The sequence below is a fragment of the Thalassophryne amazonica genome, chromosome 1, assembly GCF_902500255.1.
Source record: "Thalassophryne amazonica chromosome 1, fThaAma1.1, whole genome shotgun sequence".
In the NCBI taxonomy this organism is placed as follows: Eukaryota; Metazoa; Chordata; class Actinopteri; order Batrachoidiformes; family Batrachoididae; genus Thalassophryne; species Thalassophryne amazonica.
In genome coordinates this window covers 50,232,297-50,256,345 of record NC_047103.1, presented here as the reverse complement: position 1 = coordinate 50,256,345, position 24,049 = coordinate 50,232,297, and the positions used below count along the sequence as shown (strand labels likewise).

Sequence of the window (24,049 nt, the reverse complement as noted above, 5' to 3'; positions counted from 1 at the left end):
CATCAGGAGGTTAGGCTCAGACACCCGCAGCGGAGGTAGTGACGTACAAATATGCAGCAGTAATGAATCACTGGCGACAATGCCATTCTATGAGAATGAGCTGATTGCAGATGAACATACTGAACGTAATACTGGTCAGATGGGAAAGTGCTGTGAAACTGGATACAGCAAGACAGTCTGTCTGCACTAAATTTCATCTGCTCCATTTGCATCTGCACTCTTGTCACTTTTGCACAGTTTCTGACAATAAGTCACACACACACACACACACACACACACACACACATACACACACACACACACACACACACGTTGCACTGTTGCACCAGTCTGTTTTTTTTTTCATGCTCCTGTGACGAAATTAGTCAAATTTTCATGCCGGGGCTTCTTTAAGCTCACTATTCCTAACCCTACTCCCACCCCCAACCCTAACCTTAACCATTACCTAATCTTACTCTTTCCCCCCCCACCCTAACCATAACCCCCCCGACCCCCCCCCTTTCACTTTTAATTTCGTGCAGCCAACACGGAATGAATTAGAATGAATTCGTGCTGCCGTGACGAAAATAAGGCACTTTTCGTCACAATATCACAAACCAATGCAACAGAAGAAAACTCTGAATGCCAGTCTTCATTCACCCTCTCTTTTTTCACGAGATAAAGAAGAAATCATTTTAGAGCGTTTTCCAAACCCAAAACGCCAGCAGGTGTGACACCTATGGGCCCGCTGTACACGGCGGCAGTCGCACATATGACTCATCTCGTCAGAACTGAAGTGCTTTTTGTCGGAGGCGTCCACGGTGCTTTGTGCGCATGCGATAACGCGCAGGCTCGACGTGAGAGTCGGAGAGTCGCGCTTGAGGGCGGCTGTATAAAAGTCCGCCCAGCATCTACTTTTTGAGTAACTATTTGCGTGTTTCTTCACTGAAGTGACGGAAGGCGGCGTCTCGCCATCTACACCTGGCAACATACGCGCGGCTCCTTTCACTGGACCTCCTCTAAAGACTGAAGGTAAACAACTTCTTCTTCTCTTTATATTTATTCTACGTTTGTCTGCATGAGTTTGTTTTACTCCAAACGATTCTATAAAATACGGACAGTTAAGTTAGAAAATAAAAAAATAAAAATCCAGCCTGTCTTTACGCACGCATATTCCACAGGACAGCCAAATTAACAAGACCCATTTTTGCTGATAATGGTTAACCGTGAGGGATTTGATCAGAATAAATGAAGCAAAACACTTTTATCTATAATGATTAAACCGTTATTTTAATCTAGCTCCTTCCTTTCCGTGCGTAAATTCGCCATTACGCACGAAACTTCAAAGGAAAACGCAGGGAAATGACCGTGCCGTCTTACTTCTCCTCCTCAGACTCCTCCTGCTGACAACCTGACATGAAGTTCAATTTACTTGGCACCGTCGTCATTCTGCTTGTTGCCTTCTTACCGCGCTACGAATGCCGGGCTATTGATGGTCCCGGTGGTTCCCTGCGCGTGCCAGCTCCACACATCCAAGCCTCCTTGCAGGAGCAGCAGCAGGAGTCCAGACCCATCCTGGAGCGGCTTGGTGAAGAGTATTTCATCCGACTGGGCAACGGAGATTCGAACTCTTTCCTGTCGTCGCCAATGTATCCGGACAGAGCGCAACTCCAGCTGACGCGACGCCTTTTGCAAGGCAAAGTTGGCAACATCAGAGCGCACATAAGCGGCTTCGGAGACCGCGTGGATGACTCGATGGAGAGGGGAAGGAGGTCCGACGACCCGCCGATATCGCTGGATCTGACCTTCCACCTGCTGCGTGAGATGATGGAGATGTCCAGGGCTGAACAGCTGGCCCAGCAAGCGCAAAATAACAGAAGAATGATGGAGCTATTCGGGAAATAAATGCTCCTTTCCACGTCTCCAAAGATCTGCCTAGTCCTTTCTCTTCTTTTTTGTTTGTTTTTTGCCATTAGCACAAAAAGTGCTCTGTACTATATCGTGCAGCTGTCATTCTTTTATATTTATTCTCAAACAGGGTTTGACTTCATTCTGCATTCTTTTAACACATAATATTGGCATATAAAAAACTATGACTCGCTGTATTTATTATATTTATGTTTGTAAATAAAATAATGTGCAACCAGTCATTTTTTGTTGTGCAAGAGAACGTCTTATCTATATTTTGAAATAAAAAAATGAAAAGCAACTCTTACATTTCTCTGTGGAAATCCTTACATATGAGAAAATATCAGTCTCCCTTAAAATATTGATGAAAATCATTTAAAATATGCCAATAAATTACACGTGAGTTTTGACCACATAGTTTGCTGTTTCTTGATATAAAGGTTCATAAATGGACAAACCAAAGTAGGTGGTAAAAACTTTGTAGGGGACAAATGCATCTTCTACCTATACAGGTAATAATTCTGAAAGAAATTCTCTATATTCTGAATATAAAATTCAGCATATTGTAACCAAGCTGCAGGAAATTTGTGGCTTTCACTGCCCCCCCCCCCCCCAAAAAAAATAAAATAAATAAATATTTAAAAAACACCAGTACCTGCAAATATTTACCACACTGTAAAATCAGACATGTTGTTTCAACTCAAAAATGTGAGTGAAAGGACTGTCTTAAAATTATAAGTTAAGCAAAAAATATATTTTGTTAGATGTTTGAAGAACAAATTCTATATTTTTACACTTAACGTAAGCTTTTAAGGGAACCCTTTCACTCACATTTCTGAGTTAAAACAACATGCTTAATTTTACAGTGCACAGATATTGTCCACAGTTTTGCAATTTCAGTGGCTTTAAACTCCCCCCCCCCCCCCCCCCCCCCCCCCCACACACACACACAAATAAATAAAATAAATTTCTCATTATAGCAAGAGGCAGCTGAAAGAAGCACCACTAATGAGAGTGTAAACAAAAAAACACTGAGTGCACATGCGGTATGATCCTTGACCCACAGCGTTGGTGTAAACTAAAGAAGACTCCTGGCTGTGAGTCATCCTATTTGGTTTGGCCTACTTACCAACTTAGGGCTTATGGTACTGCATGAAGCCCATTTGTTAAAACTCCAGCAAAGTGAAATCCTCACAGCTGAAGACCTGAGGCTCATTGTGCGTTCGTGCATCCAGGTTAGAGAAGTGAAAGACCTCGTACCGGCTATAACAGCATCATTAATGTGTCTTCTATCGTGGCTTTGTTTGCAGAAGAAAGAGTGCAAGAAACTAGATAAAGGCCTGGGGCCCCCAGCCTCCCTTGAAATGACATGGCTCATGACTAATCTTAAACTGCGTGCAATACTCCATATGTAATTATACTGATTTTAGTCTTAACAATTTTCTGTTTCTCTATAAATCATTATACATCTGGGGTGCTTAGGTCCACCCCCAGACACACACACACACACCAGGTATTTTTTGCCTGGATGCCCCGGGATCCCTTGGAAGACTCCTGCTTAATTATGGTCAATATTCCAACCTGATTACAGCACTCATTTCCTCATTTCATACTTAACACTTTTCAGTTTTCACAAAAATTATTGTTGGTGAAGTGTTTTGTTTTTAAATGCAATATGAAAATATTCACTTGAAAAACAGTGTTCATACAAGTCGGTTTTAATGAAGCATAATATTGACCAAAGATATTTTTCTCTGCAATAGGAAAATATATTTATATTTGTAAGCTATATAACATAGAATACAGCACCTAACAGCTGAAATGTCACAGTGCCAGTTCATAGTCTGGTGTCTTTCTCAGAAAGTGTTTCACTCATAAAAAAAAAACAAAAAAACAAAACTATACAATAAGGAGAAAATCCTGAGGCCATCTTGTCAAATGATGTAGTTTAAATAGTGAGTCACAAAAGTACATAAAAATATATATTAAATGAATTTATTCTTCAAAAACCAGTGATTGAAAAATATAAATATGTTTTCAGTCAGAAAACAGATCACTCAGGGAGTAATTGTGCACGTGAACATGACATCAACTAAGAGGAGGCTGAGTAGAGTGCATACCTCCACCAAGACACAACAGGTCCTTAAACCGTATTAATTCAACAAGATTTATGACAAATGGAACCTCTTTGCAGTTCCTGATGTTGTATGTACAACAATATTTGTCTGTTGCAATTCAAACTTTCCCACCAATGCAGATCTAAATCTACCACTTCCTCCCAATATGAGGAAAAAACAAACAAACAAAAAATCCACAGCTGACATCAGGGCCAATGGCTGGCAGCTAGGTCGAGGTAGCGCTCCTGGGTGTGTGAGGGGAGGAGTTAATCTGCTGGGGGGATGCGTCTGTAACAGCACCGCCTACTGAAGCAGGCAGTGCTGCCTCTGTGTCCTCAGCGCCCGCCTCTCCATCCTCATCCTCTTCCTCTTCATCATCATCATCATCTGCAGACAGACGTGCACAGGAGGAAATAAAAGCCAAAAACACGCTAATTAAATTAAATTAAATGAACACGTGGGGAGTGAGTGTAACGTTTCTGTTCCTTCTGACCTCGGATGAAGTCAATGCTGCACAGGGCTTTGCCCTCTTTTTTGAAGTCTACGCTGTAGTGGTCCATATTCTCATAGCCACGCTCAACTTTGCCCAAGTGTGCTGTACTGGACGCATCTGCAATCCTGGTAGCAAAAGATATGTTTAAGTTTTTCAAACATGTGTTGAGCACAATCATAATTTACTTTCTAGTCATACTGACTAGAACCTACACAAGAAAACCAACAATCAATGTCATCAGATGGGCAACACTAGTGAGCAGTCTCAACACAACATTGCTAGTTTCTACCTGATGCAGTCATCATTTCTGTGCTCTGCACCTGCTTTCTTTAAAATGTGAATGCGGCTGCACTCATCTGTTTGCCCATGGGCAGGTTGGTATTAAAATGAGGTGTGGTCAAGCACAGTGTCAGTGCATTGCCTCTGTGAGAAAGCAGAATGCAATTCCATCATAGACCACCAAAATCTTGGTCTAAGGTCAAGCGTGGCACAATATTCAGATATGTATGGCAAGTGTGGGTTCATGACCCATTTACACTCTGCTTTGGTACACAAAGATGTGCACTGGTGCATTAAAATAAGACAAAACTGCATTGAAAGCATAAATAAATAAAAGCAAACAATAATGGTAAAAGTTGCTGCAATGCTTCACCTCAGGGAGCTGTGGCAGGTGACTGCCATTCTTGCTCACACACTTTGATGCTTTCCTGACCAGAACATACAATGCGGGTGAAGTGGGAACATCAGGAGGAGCCCACTGTCCAACAGATCTTCAACTCACACCTCTGGCGAAGCTTTTCTGGCATCCCTGTGTAAGTTGGGAGCTACTGAACCAGAATGGGAAATGTTCAAAGCTTCCACTGCTGAAGCTGCAGCGGTGAGCTGTAGTCTGAAGGTCTTAGGTGCCTCAGGTGGCAGCGAGCCTCAAACACCGTGGTGGACACCAGTGGTCAGGGAAGCCATCTGACTGAAGAAGGAGTCCTTCTGAGATATGTTATCACGGAGGACTCCGGAGGCAGTTGGTACCGACAGGCCTGAAGGGAAGCAAAGCAGCGGGTGTGTGAGGAGTTCAAAGTAACTATGGGGAAGGACTTTCAGTCAGCACCAAGCTGCTTCTGGCAGGCTGTGAGGCACCTCATTAGAGGAAAACATGGAACCATCCAAGCTGTATACAGTAAGGATTTGACTCTTTTGACCTCAACTGAGGAGGTAATTGGGCGCTGGAATGAACACTTTGAGGAACTCCTACATCAGACTGAAACGATAGTCAAACCTCTGATTGAAAAGGAACAATGCGGGTTCCGTCCTTGCCGTGGAGCAACTGACCAGCTCTTCACTCTCACAAGGATCCTGGAGGGTGCCTGGGAGTATGCCCGTCCAGTCTACACGTTTCGTGGACTTGGAGAAGGCGTAAGATCAGGTACCCCATGAGATATTGTGGGAGGTGCTGCGGGAGTATGGAGTGAGGGAGTCCCTTCTCAGGGACATCCAATCTCTGTACTCACAAAGCGAGAGCTGTCTTCAAGTTCTCAGCAGCAAGTCAGACTTGTTTCCGGTGGGGGTTGGCCTCCGCCAGGGCTGAACTTGGTCAATCCTGTTTGTGATATTCATGGGCAGGATATCGAGGTCTTCAGTTTGGTGGGCTCAGTGTCTCACCACTGCTTTTTGCAGATGATGTTGTCCTGCTGGCTTCATTGGCCTGTGACCTCCAGCACTCACTGGGTTGGTTCACAGCCAAGTGTGAGGCCATGGTTAAAAAGCAAGAAACCAATGGATTGCCTTCTCCGGGTAGGGAATGAGGTCTTACCCCAAGTGAAAGAGTTGAAGTACCTCATGGTCTTGTTTACGAGTGAGGGGGCAATGGAGCGTGAGATTGGCCAGAGAATTGGTGCAGCAGGGACGGTATTGCATTTGTTCTACTGTACTGTACTGTACTGTACAAAAAGGGATCTGAGCAAATCCAAGGTGGATCTGCATGTAGAATTGGTTGAGGTTTTACGCCAGATGCCCTTCTTGACACAACTCCACATTACATGGAGAAATGTGGCAGTTGAAGTTTGAACCAGGAACCTTCCACACTGAAACCAAGTGCACTAACCACTAACCAGCAATGGGGGCTCAATTTTAAGGAAGAACACACTCCCACGTGAAAGTGGGGACAATATATACATAAAGAAGAAGACTCACTTTTTGAGGAGAGGCTTTGTGTTCTAAGAGAGAATGAAGGGAAAAAACAGAATCTAATGAGAAACCTGATGTCCTGATAACGCTCACGACTTCTCAGCACTACAAAACACATGTGTATTGTTAACTCTGACCTGCAGGAAAACTGCCATCTCTGGTTCCTCCATGGTCTGGATCCCCATCTCCACTACTTTACAACTCTCCTCCAAATGGTCACCATACTTCCGGCTCAGGGCACGGATATAATTGACCTTCTCTTCCTGCTCGGCCGTCACCCTCTGACTCATCTCCCTCTTCTTCTCCTCCAGGATGGAGTAGAGCTGGTCAAACTTCTCACACACCAAAGTTTTCTGCCTTCGACTGTTCTCCTACACATTCATGACAATGGACACATGGTGACAAGAGACACACACACAGAAGCAGAGACATTCAGATTCATTGTGGTTTTGTAGATGACAGAAGTACACTGATTTTAGTTTGAAGGAACAGCAGGACATTCAATACCAACACTTTAAATATCACCATATTACTACCAAGCAGTAAGATATTAACTACAAATAATGTACGTGCAGGGAGCACAGGAAAGCTCATTCTGCAACTTCGTGCTGAGTGCTGGCAATAAGAGTGACACACGTGGGACTGGAGCTACGTTAGCTTCATATTTATTAGGTGTAACTTCCATGCAAGACCTATTGGAAAGCTGTCTGATCTGCTTCCATCAGTTTCTCTGCACTGTTTTGATGTCAGTGGATGACAGGCAGAATTGTGTGTCGACTAAATTCATGTAGATAAGCATATAACAAACAACAAATAAAAACCCTAAAGTAATACTGAGTGTGACATAAATATTCAAATATATCAATATTTTTCCTGCATTATTTAATATTTAGTTGTACTGCTTGTTTTTTGCTATTCAATAATTGGAGTCACATACTGTATAGAGGTTTACATGCAACTTGTGCAGAAGAAAATTTTCATATTAACAACAGATAATATCTATATTATAATAGCCAAGTGGCCTCTGTGTGCATGCGTACGTGTGTATAGCTTCAATCACATGGAAACCGGGGAGAGGTGCATTTGCTATTTGGTATGCTTATGTATTTTGTGTCAAGGATGAACGCTGCAAAAACGGACAGTTGATAGGGCAAATACTTTGGGAGAAATGAGCAGTTTTATTTAGCCAGCATACAATGGATGTTGTGCTGCAGTGCATCTTTGGAGTTTGGGGCTTGGGGGTTTTAAATGTTGTTTTTCTGGTTCATGTTAGTTTAACAGTGTTGTTAATGTTATTGATTTATTGTGTTTTTGTAGTTCAGTCGGTGTAATCAGGTTAGTTAGTTAGCTAGTTTAGCTTTGTTGTTGGTACCATAAGGGAGAAGTGTATTGTGTTTGATGTCTTCTGCCACGTCTCTGTTTGTGTCTAAAATTAGAAGCACCTGCTTGCAGCAGAATGCGGAAAAGACAAAAAGCTGGCGTGTGTGCGTGCTTGCTTGTAACTTTGATCACAGAGAAACTGAGGACAGCTGACATTTTCCACTTGGTGTGTTTATGTATTTTGGGTCAAGGATGAATGGCGCCAAAATGGAACATTGATAGGACTAATGTTCAGGTTCAGGTTCAGGTGACTTTATTTGTACCTGTAGGTAGATTTGTCTTGCAGCAAACAGAAAAGAGCGTCCATGTTAATCAGGCACATCAATAACAATGAAAACACTGAAAACACTAATAAAGAACATATCCAAAACAAAAGTATAACACAGACACAACCGGGCACTCACAAACTTACTGAACCACTAAAAACAAGCATCAGGAGAAGCCACTAAAAGATGGCCAGCATAAAAATTGATGTGCAAAAGGCAAATAAATATATAAATATGTGCAAACCCTGCTAAGATTTATTCAAATGCACAATTGCCACTGGGACAAAACTACTCCTGTAGCGTTTTGTCCTACACCTTGGGACTTTGTACCTACGGCCAAACGGTAGGACCTGAAATTTGTTAGCCAGAGGGCAACGTTACAGAGGCTGTAATTGTTTGGTATACAGGGACTCTAAACTCAGCTGTGACTCACCATTCAGCCGACTGGACCACTGAATAATCTGACCCTAGCTGTTCCTATTCTTCAGTGTCAGACTGCCAAACCATGCCACCAAAGAGAAAGATAAAACAGATTCAATAAAAACACGATAAAATACTGTTAACATGGTTGGGGCGATGTGGAAGTAGGACAGCTTCCTGAGGCAGAACAAGGGCTGGTGCCCCTTCCTGCACCAATGTTTTTGGAGAAGCTATGGATATTAGTTAACATTGCTAACTACATTCTGGAGTCACGTGTCATTCCAGCAGGGGGCAGTAAATCATCTTTATATTAAAAGCGTGAGTGCCTGCATCCTCTTAATTAGTAAGTTTAATGTTAAAGTACATAACCAGTGCTCCGGTAATCTGACCACCTTTTTTTTAGTAACAAGTAATCTAACGCGTTAATCTTTCCAAATCAGTAATCAGATTACTGTGCGTAGTCAGATGACTGTGCGTTACTATTATTTTTGCATTGTGGGTCGATAGCAGCATTAAACTTGATCCATGGGCAGGGGGTCGGGGTTCGACTGAACTGCCCACTTTAAGCGAGCTGTGAGCTTTTCATCCGCGGTTTTCTGCAGCAGCTACGACTCGTCCTCACCTCTTAAAGCACAGTGACAACAGCACACCTGCACTGAGCTTTACAAAGACATTTTTATGCTTTTTTCTCCTTTATTTAGAATTCTGAGCTGAGCCGCTCCATCTAAAACAGCTAAAAGCAGCTGATCCTCCGCGACGTGTCAACAACTAACACTATTTTCCACTCAAATGCATCTAAACTCTCTTTCTGAGGACCACAAGATGTGAAAACGCAATAAAACTTTCTTACCTGTAAATCTGGTCATGTTTTCTGCATAAATAAATGTTATCCATTCTTTGTGCTCAAACGCCAAAGCAGGGGCGAATCCATATGGAATGGTGGTGTGGGGGAGGGATGTGCCCCCCCCCCCCACACACACAACACCCCTAGATTAAAGGTCCAGTTTTGAAGTCTTTTTTTACTACAACTACTAATACTACTTATAATAATAATAATAATTTTGACAAGTAAATGTTTAGAGAGAATTTAAATGTTAGAATTTAATAGTTACATTTATAAACAATGTAGGTTAGAAATTGCAAGTTTTACTGTTACAGTGCTGTCAACTGTTAAATATGAGGTCAAGAAAGAGGTCTTTATTTTACTTTTTATAAAACAAGTATTTATTTTCATTGAAGTCAAGAAAGGGTGACTATAAAGTGAGTTTTGGCAAAACAAGTATCATTGTCATGTTGAGGTGGCAGAGGGTTGTTGTCGGCAGCGGGGGAAAGTAACTAAAAAAGTAACTAGTAATCTAACTTAGTTACTTTTACAACTGAGTAATCAGTAAAGTAACTAAGTTACTTTTTCAAGGAGTAATCAGTAATTGGATTACTTTTTCAAAGTAACTGTGGCAACACTGTACATAACATAATTGTAAATACATCAAAAATACATGGATGCCACAAGTGAAAACATTTATTTTCATTGTGGTTCATTTAAAAATCAAATGACAACATAGAATAAAATAATAATAACAATACTGATAATAATAGTGTGTATAAGATAACAAGAACCTAAACAATTGATAAATACATTAAGATAGTAAATTAACATTAAAAATTACGTAATTAGCTGGAAATCAAATCAAATCAAATCAAATCAATTTTATTTATATAGCGCCAAATCACAACAAACAGTTGCCCCAAGGCACTTTATATTGTAAGGCAAAGCCATACAATAATTACGGAAAAACCCCAACGGTCAAAACGACCCCCTGTGAGCAAGCACTTGGCAGCAGTGGGAAGGAAAAACTCCCTTTTAACAGGAAGAAACCTCCAGCAGAACCAGGCTCAGGGAGGGGCAGTCTTCTGCTGGGACTGGTTGGGGGGCTGAGGGAGAGAACCGGGAAAAAGACATGCTGTGGAGGGGAGCAGAGATCAATCACTAATGATTAAATGCAGAGTGGTGCATACAGAGCAAAAAGAGAAAGAAACACTCAATGCATTATGGGAACCCCCCAGCAGTCTAAGTCTATAGTAGCATAATTAAGGGATGGTTCAGGGTCACCTGATCCAGCCCTAACTATAAGCTTTAGCAAAAAGGAAAGTTTTAAGCCTAATCTTAAAAGTAGAGAGGGTGTCTGTCTCCCTGATCCGAATTGGGAGCTGGTTCCACAGGAGAGGAGCCTGAAAGCTGAAGGCTCTGCCTCCCATTCTACTCTTACAAACCCTAGGAACTACAAGTAAGCCTGCAGTCTGAGAGCGAAGCGCTCTATTGGGGTGATATGGTACTATGAGGTCCCTAAGATAAGAAGGGATCTGACTATTCAAAACCTTATAAGTAAGAAGAAGAATTTTAAATTCTATTCTAAAATTAACAGGAAGCCAATGAAGAGAGGCCAATATGGGTGAGATATGCTCTCTCCTTCTAGTCCCCGTCAGTACTCTAGCTGCAGCATTTTGAATTAACTGAAGGCTTTTCAGGGAACTTTTAGGACAACCTGATAATAATGAATTACAATAGTCCAGCCTAGAGGAAATAAATGCATGAATTAGTTTTTCAGCATCACTCTGAGACAAGACCTTTCTAATTTTAGATATATTGCGTAAATGCAAAAAAGCAGTCTTACATATTTGTTTAATATGCGCTTTGAATGACATATCCTGATCAAAAATGACTCCAAGATTTCTCACAGTATTACTAGAGGTCAGCGTAATGCCATCCAGAGTAAGGATCTGGTTAGACACCATGTTTCTAAGATTTGTGGGGCCAAGTACAATAACTTCAGTTTTATCTGAGTTTAAAAGCAGGAAATTAGAGGTCATCCATGTCCTTATGTCTGTAAGACAATCCTGCAGTTTAGCTAATTGGTGTGTGTCCTCTGGCTTCATGGATAGATAAAGCTGGGTATCATCTGCATAACAATGAAAATTTAAGCAATGCTGTCTAATAATACTGCCTAAGGGAAGCATGTATAAAGTGAATAAAATTGGAATAAAAGGATTGAGTTCTTCTAAATCGCATGCCATTCCAACTCATTACAGAAACTTTGCATAATTTATTACCACCCTTGAAAAATGTCAGCTACCTAATTTATACACACTACCCAATCCAGAGTCCATGGATCCGCACGGGCAACACGCTAGTGAATATATATAATTGGTCAAAGTGACACATGGAGTAAAATTATTCAATACCTTCACTCTGACCTGGACATTGTTTGTGTCTCTATGCAGGTGGGTGCAGGTGCACAACCATATAAACATGGCAGGAAATGCTGAGGCAGCTGGACACTGACCTCTATGACACGACAGGCCTCCTCTAGCTGACTAATGATGCCTTGCATCCTGTCGTTGTTACCGACCATCATGGCAATCCCGTCACTCAGCTCCGTCTGTCAAGAAAGAGAAAATAAGTCTGGGTAAAAAGCAGGGCCAGTGCTAGCCATTTGGGTGCCCTGAGCACAAATGCATTGTGGTGCCTTCCCCCCCAAAATGAACACTAATTCAGAATTTGTCAGTGCAGTTCTTTTTATTTCAAAAATAACTTGTCAATACTCAATATTAAATTAATATTGAGTTATTATTTTAAGAAAAATTTATTAATGTTGGGAAAACAGCTGCAAATAAATAATTTTGCATTAACAATGGCACCAAACATGACAAGAAATAAATATAACATTTTAAATAAATAAATACATCACCATTATTTAAAAAAAAAACTGATTTGTGCAACCACAGTAGACTGAACATTGCACTGAACTTTGTAAACACAGAACAAAGTATTAAAGTATTTAGACTTGTAAACATACATGTAAGTGATAATATGCAGATAATGTGGAGACGAAATTTGCACTTATTAATCTCAACCTAGCACATCTGTCCAGAACGTGGTTTAGAGTCCAGCAGGCGCAGTGTTGGCGGGGGAGCAAAGAGGAGAAGTCAGTGCTTTTAAGTGTTGCACATCCACGACAGGGTCAAGTCAAAAGGATAAGTCAAAGGTAGAAGAGGTGCAAAGATCACAACTTTGTGAAGAATAAAAGTTAAACAGGTGCACTGGAAAACGTGTTTACCCCAAATCACACTAACAGACTGAGTCCAGATTCCAAAACAACAACAACAAAAAAAGCTCTGCTGTTTCTCTGTTTCACTCACAGGAGAGGATGGAGACAAGCGCATGTTTTTATCGTACCTATCGAACCCGTCCGCACTTTCTTTCATTACAAAATCTCCTTTAACAGTGGAATGTCCGGATAAACTGCTGATCCCGACCTCTTCTGAAAGTTCTCTGTTCTCTCACGACGTCCTGGGTCAACAGAGGCTTAAATTTGGAAGCTTTCAGCTTGAAACAGGTAGACAGCAGCGGCTCAGGGCGCGTAGCGATGTCCCACTCCGTGGGCAGTCCTTAAAGCGACAGCAACAGTCCATAATCTCTCATCAGCCGTTAAAATTTTCACAGAAAACCAGCTGAATTTCTCGAATGGTGTCCACTTCGATGTGCCTCACAGTTTTTGAAAAAATTTTGATCAAGCAAAGTGTCAGTCTCTCAGGAAGTTCTCAGACAAAGAGATTCTGACGGGAGGGGTGGACCACTCCTCACTCAAAGCCAGCCCACAGGCAAATTACATAACCGACAGGCGTGAAAAAACTCTCGCATGCCCATTAGGGTTCAAGCTTGTCTGATGTAATCGCACGTGATTCAAATCCATATAGTTTTTGAAAAAAAAAAAAGGTCCGATACTTTTCTAACAGACCTCGTATTTCCTCAGTGCAGCGAAAAAAGTCACATCAGACTTTTAGCAGCAATCTTCCACTCCAGCTTATTAATTAATCAAAAACCCAGGCAGAGCTTTAATTCATTTGAAAGCTTGACTCTTAGTCTTGCCATCCAAATTGGAAGTCCCAAAAACCAGTTTTATTTGTTGTTATCTATCGTCCACCTGGTCGTTACTGTGAGTTTCTCTATGAATTTTCGGACCTTTTGTCTGACTTAGTGCTTAGCTCAGATAAGATAATTATAGTGGGCGATTTTAACATCCACACAGATGCTGAGAATGACAGTCTCAACACTGCATTTAATCTATTGTTAGACTCGATTGGCTTTGCTCAAAATGTAAATGAGCCCACCCACCACTTTAATCATACCTTAGATCTTGTTCTGGCTTATGGTATGGAAATTGAAGACTTAACAGTATTCCCTGAAAACCCCCTTCTGTCTGATCATTTCTTAATAACATTTACATTTACTTTAATGGACTACCCAGCAGTGGGGAATAAGTTTCATTACAGTAGAAGTCTTTCAGAAAGCGCTGTAACTAGGTTTAAGGATATGATTCCTTCTTTGTTATGTTCTCCAATGCCATATACCAACACAGTGCAGAGTAGCTACCTAAACTCTGTAAGTGAGATAGATTATCTCATCAATAGTTTTACATCCTCATTGAGGACAACTTTGGATGCTGTAGCTCCTCTGAAAAAGAGAGCCTTAAATCAGAAGTGCCTGACTCCGTGGTATAACTCACAAACTCGCAGCTTAAAGCAGATAACCCGTAAGTTGGAGAGGAAATGGCGTCTCACTAATTTAGAAGATCTTCACTTAGCCTGGAAAAAGAGTCTGTTGCTCTATAAAAAGCCCTCCGTAAAGCTAGGACATCTTACTACTCATCACTAATTGAAGAAAACAAGAACAACCCCAGGTTTCTTTTCAGCACTGTAGCCAGGCTGACAAAGAGTCAGAGCTCTATTGAGCCGAGTATTCCTTTAACTTTAACTAGTAATGACTTCATGACTTTCTTTGCTAATAAAATTTTAACTATTAGAGAAAAAATTACTCATAACCATCCCAAAGACATATCGTTATCTTTGGCTGCTTTCAGTGATGCTGGTATTTGGTTAGACTCTTTCTCTCCGATTGTTCTGTCTGAGTTATTTTCATTAGTTACTTCCTCCAAACCATCAACATGTCTTAGACCCCATTCCTACCAGGCTGCTCTGTTGTGAAAGTGTAGGAACACGGACCCACAACAGGGGGCGCAATGAACGGACAATGGAGAAAGTAAATAACAAGTTTTACTGTTGTGAAAATGCACAACCAATACAACAATTGACAATTTGGGTTTACACCGAATTCCTCTGGTGTCGTGTGGGCAGGCTCGAAGGTAGGAGACGTCCGTCTCAGTCGAACCGGAACCACCCAGATCTCCTCTGCCACCGAACCCCGGAAATACTGGAACCGCCAAGTCCCGAATTCCCAGGTGGCCACTGCCTCCACTCGTCGGATCCGGTACTGCTGGCAGGAGAGAGCAACAACACACAGATGTGGATGCGACAGCACCCAGCCACGGAGAGGGGAGAAGCCGCCTCCACCTCTTGACAATATACAGCAGGAAGGTGAGTACTTATCCAAGCAATTTAGCTGTTAGTAGTCAGCAGTCCTGAAACGGTTTACAAATCTTAACTGGTTATTCAGAATATGAAGGCAGAGAACGTTACCTCAGTCTTAAGGCGATATCTCGGCACTGAGGTGGAGACGCCGTCCTCCTGATATACCTCGGTGCTGAGTAGAACAGCTGTGTCTGGTGATGGGTGACAGCTGTCACCCAGGCTACTCCCATGATGCGGCAGCGCCCTCTGGTGCCTGGAGCCCGCACTCCAGGCAGGGCGCCCTCTGGTGGTGGTGGGCCAGCAGTACCTCCTCTTCAGCGGCCCACACAACATGCTCAAGGAAGCCCTACCATTAATTAATGCTTTGATCTTAAATATGATCAATCTATCTTTATTAGTTGGCTATGTACCACAGGCTTTTAAGGTGGCAGTAATTAAACCATTACTTAAAAAGCCATCACTTGACCCAGCTATCTTAGCTAATTATAGGCAAATCTCCAACCTTCCTTTTCTGTCAAAAATTCTTGAAAGGGTAGTTGTAAAACAGCTAACTGATCATCTGCAGAGGAATGGTCTATTTGAAGAGTTTCAGTCAGGTTTTAGAATTCATCATAGTACAGAAACAGCATTAGTGAAGGTTACAAATGATCTTCTTATGGCCTCAGACAGTGGACTCATCTCTGTGCTTGTTCTGTTAGACCTCAGTGCTGCTTTTGATACTGTTGACCATAAAATTTTATTACAGAGATTAGAGCATGCCATAGGTATTAAAGGCACTGTGCTGCGGTGGTTTGAATCATATTTATCTAATAGATTACAATTTGTTCATGTAAATGGGGAATCTTCTTCACAGACTAAGGTTAATTATGGAGTTCCACAAGGTTCTGTGCTAGGACCAATTTTATTCACTTTATACATGCTTCCCTTAGGCAGTATTATTAGACAGCATTGCTTAAATTTTCATTGTTACGCAGATGATACCCAGCTTTATCTATCCATGAAGCCAGAGGACACACACCAATTAGCTAAACTGCAGGATTGTCTTACAGACATAAAGACATGGATGACCTCTAATTTCCTGCTTTTAAATTAAGATAAAACTGAAGTTATTGTACTTGGCCCCACAAATCTTAGAAACATGGTGTCTAACCAGATCCTTACTCTGGATGGCATTACCCTGACCTCTAGTAATACTGTGAGAAATCTTGGAGTCATTTTTGATCAGGATATGTCATTCAATACGCATATTAAGCAAATATGTAGGACTGCTTTTTTGCATTTGTGCAATATCTCTAAAATTAGAAAGGTCTTGTCTCAGAGTAATGCTGAAAAACTAATTCATGCATTTATTTCCTCTAGGCTGGACTATTTTAATTCATTATTATCAGGTTGTCCTAAAAGTTCCCTGAAAAGCCTTCAGTTAATTCAAAATGCTGCAGCTAGAGTACTGACGGGGACTAGAAGGAGAGAGCATATTTCACCCAAATTGGCCTCTCTTCATTGGCTTCCTGTTAATTCTAGAATAGAATTTAAAATTCTTCTTCTTACTTATAAGGTTTTGAATAATCAGGTCCCATCTTATCTTAGGGACCTCATAGTACCATATCACCCCAATAGAGCGCGGGAGGCAGGGCCTTCAGCTTTCAGGCTCCTCTCCTCTGGAACCAGCTCCCAATTCGGATCAGGGAGACAGACACCCTCTCTACTTTTAAGATTAGGCTTAAAACTTTCCTTTTTGCTAAAGCTTATAGTTAGGGCTGGATCAGGTGACCCTGAACCATCCCTTAGTTATGCTGCTATAGACTTAGACTGCTGGGGGGTTCCCATGATGCACTGAGTGTTTCTTTCTCTTTTTGCTCTGTATGCACCACTCTGCATTTAATCATTAGTGATTGATCTCTGCTCCCCTCCACAGCATGTCTTTTTCCTGGTTCTCTCCCTCAGCCCCAGCAAGTCCCAGCAGAAGACTGCCCCTCCCTGAGCCTGGTTCTGCTGGAGGTTTTGTCCTGTTAAAAGGGAGTTTTTCCTTCCCACTGTCGCCAAGTGCTTGCTCACAGGGGGTCGTTTTGACCGTTGGGGTTTTTCCGTAATTATTGTATGGCTTTGCCTTACAATATAAAGCGCCTTGGGGCAACTGTTTGTTATGATTTGGCGCTATATAAGTAAAATTGATTTGATTTGATTTGATTTGATTTTACAGCGCAGTGGATTTGTTTTGTGCATGTATGTGTGTGGGCGCGCGCGTGCAGAGTGCAATGGTACCAAACTTATGGAACCAAATTTGCACTCTAAATGGAACCAAATTGCACTCTAAATGCAATGCAACACAAATGGGATGAATAATCCATGACACGTGAATTACAAAGCACCAGTCAAATGACAAGAATCCACTCAGCCTCAAGCCTTAAGTCTTATAATATTGGGAATATTATAATTTAATTTTCCTAAAATTTTTGATTTTGTGGGATATCTCACTTTACCCCACAGCATCTCATTTAAATGTATTTGGTGGATGACAGAATGTGATTTTGAAGTTCATTTCAGGGCTGGTCAGCTATGTGGTTTCAACCATAGCCATGAGGGAGCACCAAGTGCTTGGCTGACCTGAGACAAAGATTCCAACAAACTACCAAAGGGCTAGAGTTTTATAATCAGTTACATGTGATTGTTTACAAAGCTCAAAACTATTCATCAGAGTGCCCGAACATGTCTTTGCACTCACAGGCAGAGGAAGCACCTGTGGAGTATTGTTTTTGGTCCTGTCCGTCCATCCACTTATGTATGAACAAAACAATTCAAAGAATTTTCTTCTGCTTTCCACCTACCTTGGTGGACTACGGGTCAGTCAAGGACAAAGTGATTTTATTTTTAGAAAAAAATCGATAATAATCAAGATCACGGGCCAAAGTTGAAATTTAGGGTCAATGCTTACATAGAGAGAGGATATTAAAGATGGCTATTCCGATGAACTATTATGGAATCTCAAATAACTAATTTGCATGAGTCTGTGTGATAGAATGCAGGGATAGACAGTGGGCCTCGGGACCTGTAGAGGACTTCGTTTTAGGACGCAATGTCCAAAATGGAAGGCATGGATATTGCAATCTCTGAGTGCTCCCACTCGTCCTTAGCTGCATTCTACAATTTTCAAAATGTCACATTACCAATGAGAGATAAAGCTCTTTAGGCTTCTATACCTGGTGATTATGGCTTAACTTGAAATGAAAAAATAGGTGACACACTAATCTTCATAAAATAATGGAATGGGTTAGTGGATATGGTTGAGGGGGTGGGGGTTTCAGTACAGTCTAAGGGTGTACAGCACTCACCTTCTTTGTCTGGTAGATGCTTGTAATTGGTGCCACCTCACAGTCTTTGTGAGATCCGAATACCTTACACATGGAGCATGTGGGCACACTGTGGGTCACACAGTAAATATTGATCTTTTCATCCTCGTGGATATCACACATGGGTGTTTCTTCCTTTTTCTCTGGTGCTGGCTTGCTGCTGTTGCAGGTATAAAATAATGCAGGTGTATTTTCACATATTACCACACACAGTCATGTTGCATTAACAATAATACCCCCGTCACACATTGCCAGAATTACGCAGAATGCCATCAGAATGACGAATCAGCCCCGAGTGTGATGCACATGTTCGAAACCCTCTGGGCATCATTGAGATGGGACACCTATCCAGCAGTGGTCCATGTGCAATCTGAGGACCATCTGACCACAATTTAGATATCCCGATGGTGGCAAAACGGGATCCGAAACGATTTCAGACCTCGAGCTGGATCTGGCATGGCAAAGCCTGCCGGTATGACCGGCACCCCACACACACACACACACACACACACACACACACACACACACACACACACACACCCCAGAGCGCAAAGGAAGTATTGAAATGTATGTGGCACACTTCATCTTGATAATAATTCATAATTATTATCATGTACAGTGAATGTGAACAGTGGCTATCAAAACGAAAGCTCCCTGCGCTGTAACGCAGTAATGCGTCATTGCACACGTCAGGCTCGGAGCTGAACGGTTCTCACCGCAGAAATATTTGATCACCTTCTAATTCTGTAGGAGATATGATATGGAACTGTTGTGCCAGGCCGTGACAGCATTAATAAACATGAATCTCACCTCCAACAACGGTCCAGGAGTGTTTCACAGTGCGGACATGGACGTGGAGCCGGACCTCAGCTTGTGGTTAAAATCCTCTCACGCAAAATAAAAAATAAATCCCATGTGATAATTCAACCATAGTCTAGAAATGTGTTGTGCTGCTGAAGTGAGCCAAAACACACACATACAAAAAGAAATTAAAGTTCCCTGGAAAGGCTCTCCGTCTGATGCATGGGACTGCTTGGCCCACTGCCATCAAACTGTCCAGTGGCATGCGCATGCGCGCACGTGCACCCTGCATGCGCTTAGTGGCTCATGCAGTGTTATGCATACACACACACACACACACACACACACGCACAGACACACGGCTGAGTGATAATTTCAGCCCCACGTGTGTGTGCGGGGTGCACGTGTGCCACGCACGCTGCGCACTCGTGTTTTCCATCCATACATTTGGATATCAGGCAGTCTTCAGTGCCTGGGCGTCTGACTACAGTCTGTGTCATCTACCTGTTATCTACATGTGCTTTGGATACCATCATGCAGGTGTGCACGAGGTAATCCGGATGCATTCTGACACTGCTGACCACGCCTCTTTTCCTCCCGACTGTGTTGGTTTATGGCAATATTTGCCATGTCGAGCATGGTTCCTGCACATTCTTGCTATGTGTGACGGGGTCTTAACAGAGATATCACCCAATCATCACTCTTATTATCTTATTATCTGATCTTGATTAAATAGTATGTTGAGAGTCTTGACGATATAAATTTAAATATTTGTATCTGATGTCAGTCAAGCCTCTCAGTGACATGATCAACAAGTCAGATTAGGGAAATGATCTGTGATCACCCTTGTCATCCACTCCAACTCTGACCTGCGGTATTTCAGGCTATCCAACACAAACAGAATGATAGCTGTGTGGAGAAATCTGAAGAATTTCTCTGATTATCATACAAGCATTAAATTGGACTCATATACATATAAAAATACCTCTCCTTACTGAACTGAGCTAGCTAGACGGCTGCAAATTATTTGCAGCCAAGATTGGACTCCTAAGCCATAACTGACAATGGAATACACGTTTCTTCCATCTTTAGCCAAGAGTAGATGGCTGAAAACTCAAGCAATGGGTGCTCTACTGTACCCCTATTCCAAATGCATACTAGGTCTAGTAAAATGTGTAAACATACCATTATGGTATAAGTTAGCATGTTAGAACATGTGATTAAAATTCTGTGTTAAATTATGCCCAAATGTAGTTTACCATGTACAACCCCAATTCTAATGAAGTTGGGGCGTTGTGTAAAATGTAAATAAAAACAGAATACAATGATTTACAAATCTTCTTCAACCTATATTCAATTGAATACACCACAAAGACAAGATATTTAATGTTCAAACTGATAAACGTTATTGTTTTTGTGCAAATATTTGATCATTTTGAAATGGATACCTGCAACATGTTTCAAAAAAGCTGGGACAGTGGTATGTTTACCACTGTGTTACATCACCTTTCCTTCTAACAACACTCAATAAGCGTTTGGTTACTGAGGACACTAATTGTTGAAGCTTCGTAGGTGGAATTCTTTCCCATTCTTGCTTGATGTACAACTTCAGTTGTTCAACAGTCCGGGGTCTCCGTTGTCGTATTTTGTGCTCCATAATGTGCCACACATTTTCAGTGGGTGACAGGTCCTGTCTACAGGCAGGCCAGTCTAGTACCCGCACTCTTTTACTACGAAGCCATGTTGTTGTAACTCATGCAGAATGTGGGTTGGCATTGATGGTGCCATCACAGATGTGTAAGTTGCCGATGCCATGGGCACTAACACATCCCCGTACCATCACAGATGCTGGCTTTTGAACTTAGTACTAGTAACAATCTGGATGGTCTTTTTCCTCTTTTGTCTGGAGGACATGACGTCCATGATTTCCAAAAACAATTTGAAATGTGGACTCATCAGACCACAGCACACATTTCCACTTTGTGTCTGTCCATTTCAAATGAGCTCAGGCCCAGAGAAGGCGGTGGCGTTTCTGGATGTTGTTGATGTATGACTTTCGCTTTGTGTGGTAGTACCACAAAGTGGTGATCCTCATCCCATCTTTGCTTGTGAATGGCTGAGCCTTTTGGAGATGCTCCTTTTATACCCAATCATGACACTCACAATTAGTGTCCTCAGTTCCCAAACACTTACTGTTATTAGAAGGAAAGGTGATGTAACACAGTGGTAAACATACCACTGTCCCAGCTTTTTTGAAACGTGTTCCAGGCATCCATTTCTAAATGAGCAAATATTTGCACAAAAACAATAAAGTATATCAGTTTGAACATTAAATATCTTGTCTTGTGTATTCCATTGAATATAGGATGAAGAGTAATTTCAAATCAATGTATTCTGTTTTTATTTACATTTTACACAACGTCCCAACTTCATTGGAATTGGGGTTGTAGAATTTTGAATAAAACCTAGAAAACTGGTCAACATTACAAAACGGTAGTGATAGTGAAACCAGCTATGCTGTACAGCTTAGAGGTGGTGCCTCTAACAAAAAGACAGGATGTGGAGCTAGAGGTAGCACAGATGAAGATGTTTCCATTTTCCTTGACTTTGATGAGGATGGGCAGGATTCAGAATGAACATATCAGAGGGATAGCAAACATTGGACGGTTTGGAGACAAAATTACAGAGATCACATTGACTGGCAATGTACAGAGGAGTGATGCAGGGTATATAGGGAGAAGGATGCTGAGGATGGAGCCACCAGGCATAAGGAGAAGACGGAGGCCAAAGAGGAGGTTTCTGGATTAGGTGAGGGAGGACACCCTGATGGTTGGTATAACAGAAAAAGATGCAGAGTTACAGGGTGAGATGGAGATGGATGATCTGCTGTGATAACCCCTAACAGGAGCAGCCAAGAAGAAGAAGAAGAAGTAGAAGAAGAAGTAGAAGAAGAAGATGATGATGATTATCAAGTTGTCTGAAAATGTATGGGATACCATGTCATGATAATGGGCGCCCATTGTCTTAGAGTTCATGTTCTCTTTAGAATTACCTCTCCAAGGTGGGTAAACATTCCAGTATTTGTGCTTGTATGACAGTTCAAACCTTCCTCTTTATATCTGTTTTGCTCTTAAATCTGGTCTTGGGTTGGGTTTTGACTGGTAAACCATGAAATTAACTTTGGGCCATTATCACCATTTTATCAACCTGCCTCACCTGCTGGAGCCCTGCTTGAACATGTCAATAATATTCTCAACCAACAAGTTTCTCTGCAGCCCATAAACACCATGCCGGTCCAGTACCACCTCGTGCCTGCAGGACGGACATCGAAATCGGCCACCGGACGTCAGTGAGCCGCTCCTTGTTGGAAGATATGGATTTGAAGCCTGAGAACCAGCACACATGAAAACTAAAGTTAATGTGACATTGCACATTTTAATAGTTAGATCATCTCATCATCCAAAATGAATAAGATTAAGGTGCCACACAGTGGAAGAAATACAAATTATAAACCTTTTTAATAAATCTGATTACAAATCCACCATTCAAATTTCTGATTTTCAAACTGACACAGCTTAAAAAATGAGTTTTCACAAAGACAGCAGCAACATCTAAACTATGTACTTACTATTTTCTTTAACGTTAAAAAGGATGGAAGATAATTCAGTTACATATATGTATGTAAACAACACAAAAAATTAAATTTCAACACTAAAACAACAATATTCCTCACAATAACAATCATGTTTTGGTAAAGGAAAGAAATGTAAAGATTTCTTTTTTTGTTAATGTTCTTACCTGGAAGACGTCATTGGCACATTTTCTACAGAGGTTATGCTGACAGGGGAGGATAACAACAGGCTTTGCAAACATTTCCAGGCATATGGGACAAATCAGCTGTTTCTCCAAGTTCTCCATGGTATTCATCTTTGGACAAAAGCTTTAAGCAAGACAATAAAGACTCCCAAAGTCAAATTTAACAACGCCACAGCTGGGGAATGTGAGTAAGTCCGCGTCAAGCCGTTGCTGTAGTTAGGCTGAAGAACAGGCCTCTTGTTTTGGCCTTGGCAGGCTTCTTGTTGGTGTCACTTCTGTTTTTAGCAGCTTATTGCTGTCACGTCACAGGTTGCCATTTTTACCTTGCCCTTATTTGAAATGCAGGAGGCAGGACACAACAGCTGCCTATCAGCCTTTTTATCCTCCTCCACACTCATATATAACCAGTAACTTGTATACTGTAATGTGTGCTTGTTTAAATCTTTGTGCACATGTAGCAGCAATGCCTGTTTGTTTGTTTTTTAAGTGAGAACATACAAACATTATGTACAAACATTACATAGATTTTGCTATGTTCAAACTTTATTTTAAACAGTCAGTTCTTAAAATATTGTCACGCTGTACTTTTGATCACAGCCCAGAGCATCAAAGAACTTAAAAGGGCCATTTTGTGTGAAATACTTTTTTACCCTTTACAGTTAAATATACACTGCAGTTTGAATTTTATGTTAACTGCACAGCGTCACAGTTCCATGATGACTGTGCATGCAAATCATTTAGGTATGGTGGACGTAATAAAATCATTGGCATTCATTTATTTATTTGTCTGTCTCTTAGCAGGATTACATCAAAACTACTGCATGGATTTTGATGAAAGTTTTGGACGGGGATCCTGATCCAGATTCTGGATCAAGATTTTACTTTATATAGGCTTTGAAGGATTACGTCAAAACC

At 41.5% G+C, this 24,049-nt stretch overlaps 2 protein-coding genes across 4 annotated transcripts; one reads left to right on the top strand and one right to left on the bottom strand.

Moving 5' to 3' along the window:
* Window positions 1-806: 806 nt before the first annotated feature.
* crhb (corticotropin releasing hormone b) lies at window positions 807-2,127 on the top strand. Its single transcript, XM_034169691.1, has 2 exons — window positions 807-1,011; window positions 1,373-2,127. Exon 2 carries the CDS (start codon window positions 1,396-1,398, stop codon window positions 1,882-1,884), a length of 489 nt encoding a protein of 162 aa, XP_034025582.1. The 5' UTR covers window positions 807-1,011; window positions 1,373-1,395; the 3' UTR covers window positions 1,885-2,127.
* A 1,515-nt stretch (window positions 2,128-3,642) lies between these two features.
* Window positions 3,643-23,612, bottom strand: trim55b (tripartite motif containing 55b). 3 transcript variants are annotated; one of them, XM_034169669.1, is made up of 8 exons: window positions 23,117-23,612; window positions 22,535-22,704; window positions 18,500-18,677; window positions 12,086-12,181; window positions 6,816-7,049; window positions 6,685-6,707; window positions 4,498-4,622; window positions 3,643-4,391 (listed from the first exon to the last, which is right to left on the bottom strand). In XM_034169669.1, exons 1-8 carry the CDS (start codon window positions 23,243-23,245, stop codon window positions 4,231-4,233), a joined length of 1,116 nt encoding a protein of 371 aa, XP_034025560.1. In that variant the 5' UTR covers window positions 23,246-23,612; the 3' UTR covers window positions 3,643-4,230. The 3 variants fall into 3 exon arrangements, with proteins under 3 accessions (XP_034025560.1, XP_034025572.1, XP_034025564.1); XM_034169681.1 differs by having other exon boundaries at window positions 18,500-18,674; XM_034169673.1 differs by having other exon boundaries at window positions 4,501-4,622; window positions 23,117-23,245.
* Window positions 23,613-24,049: the final 437 nt, after the last annotated feature.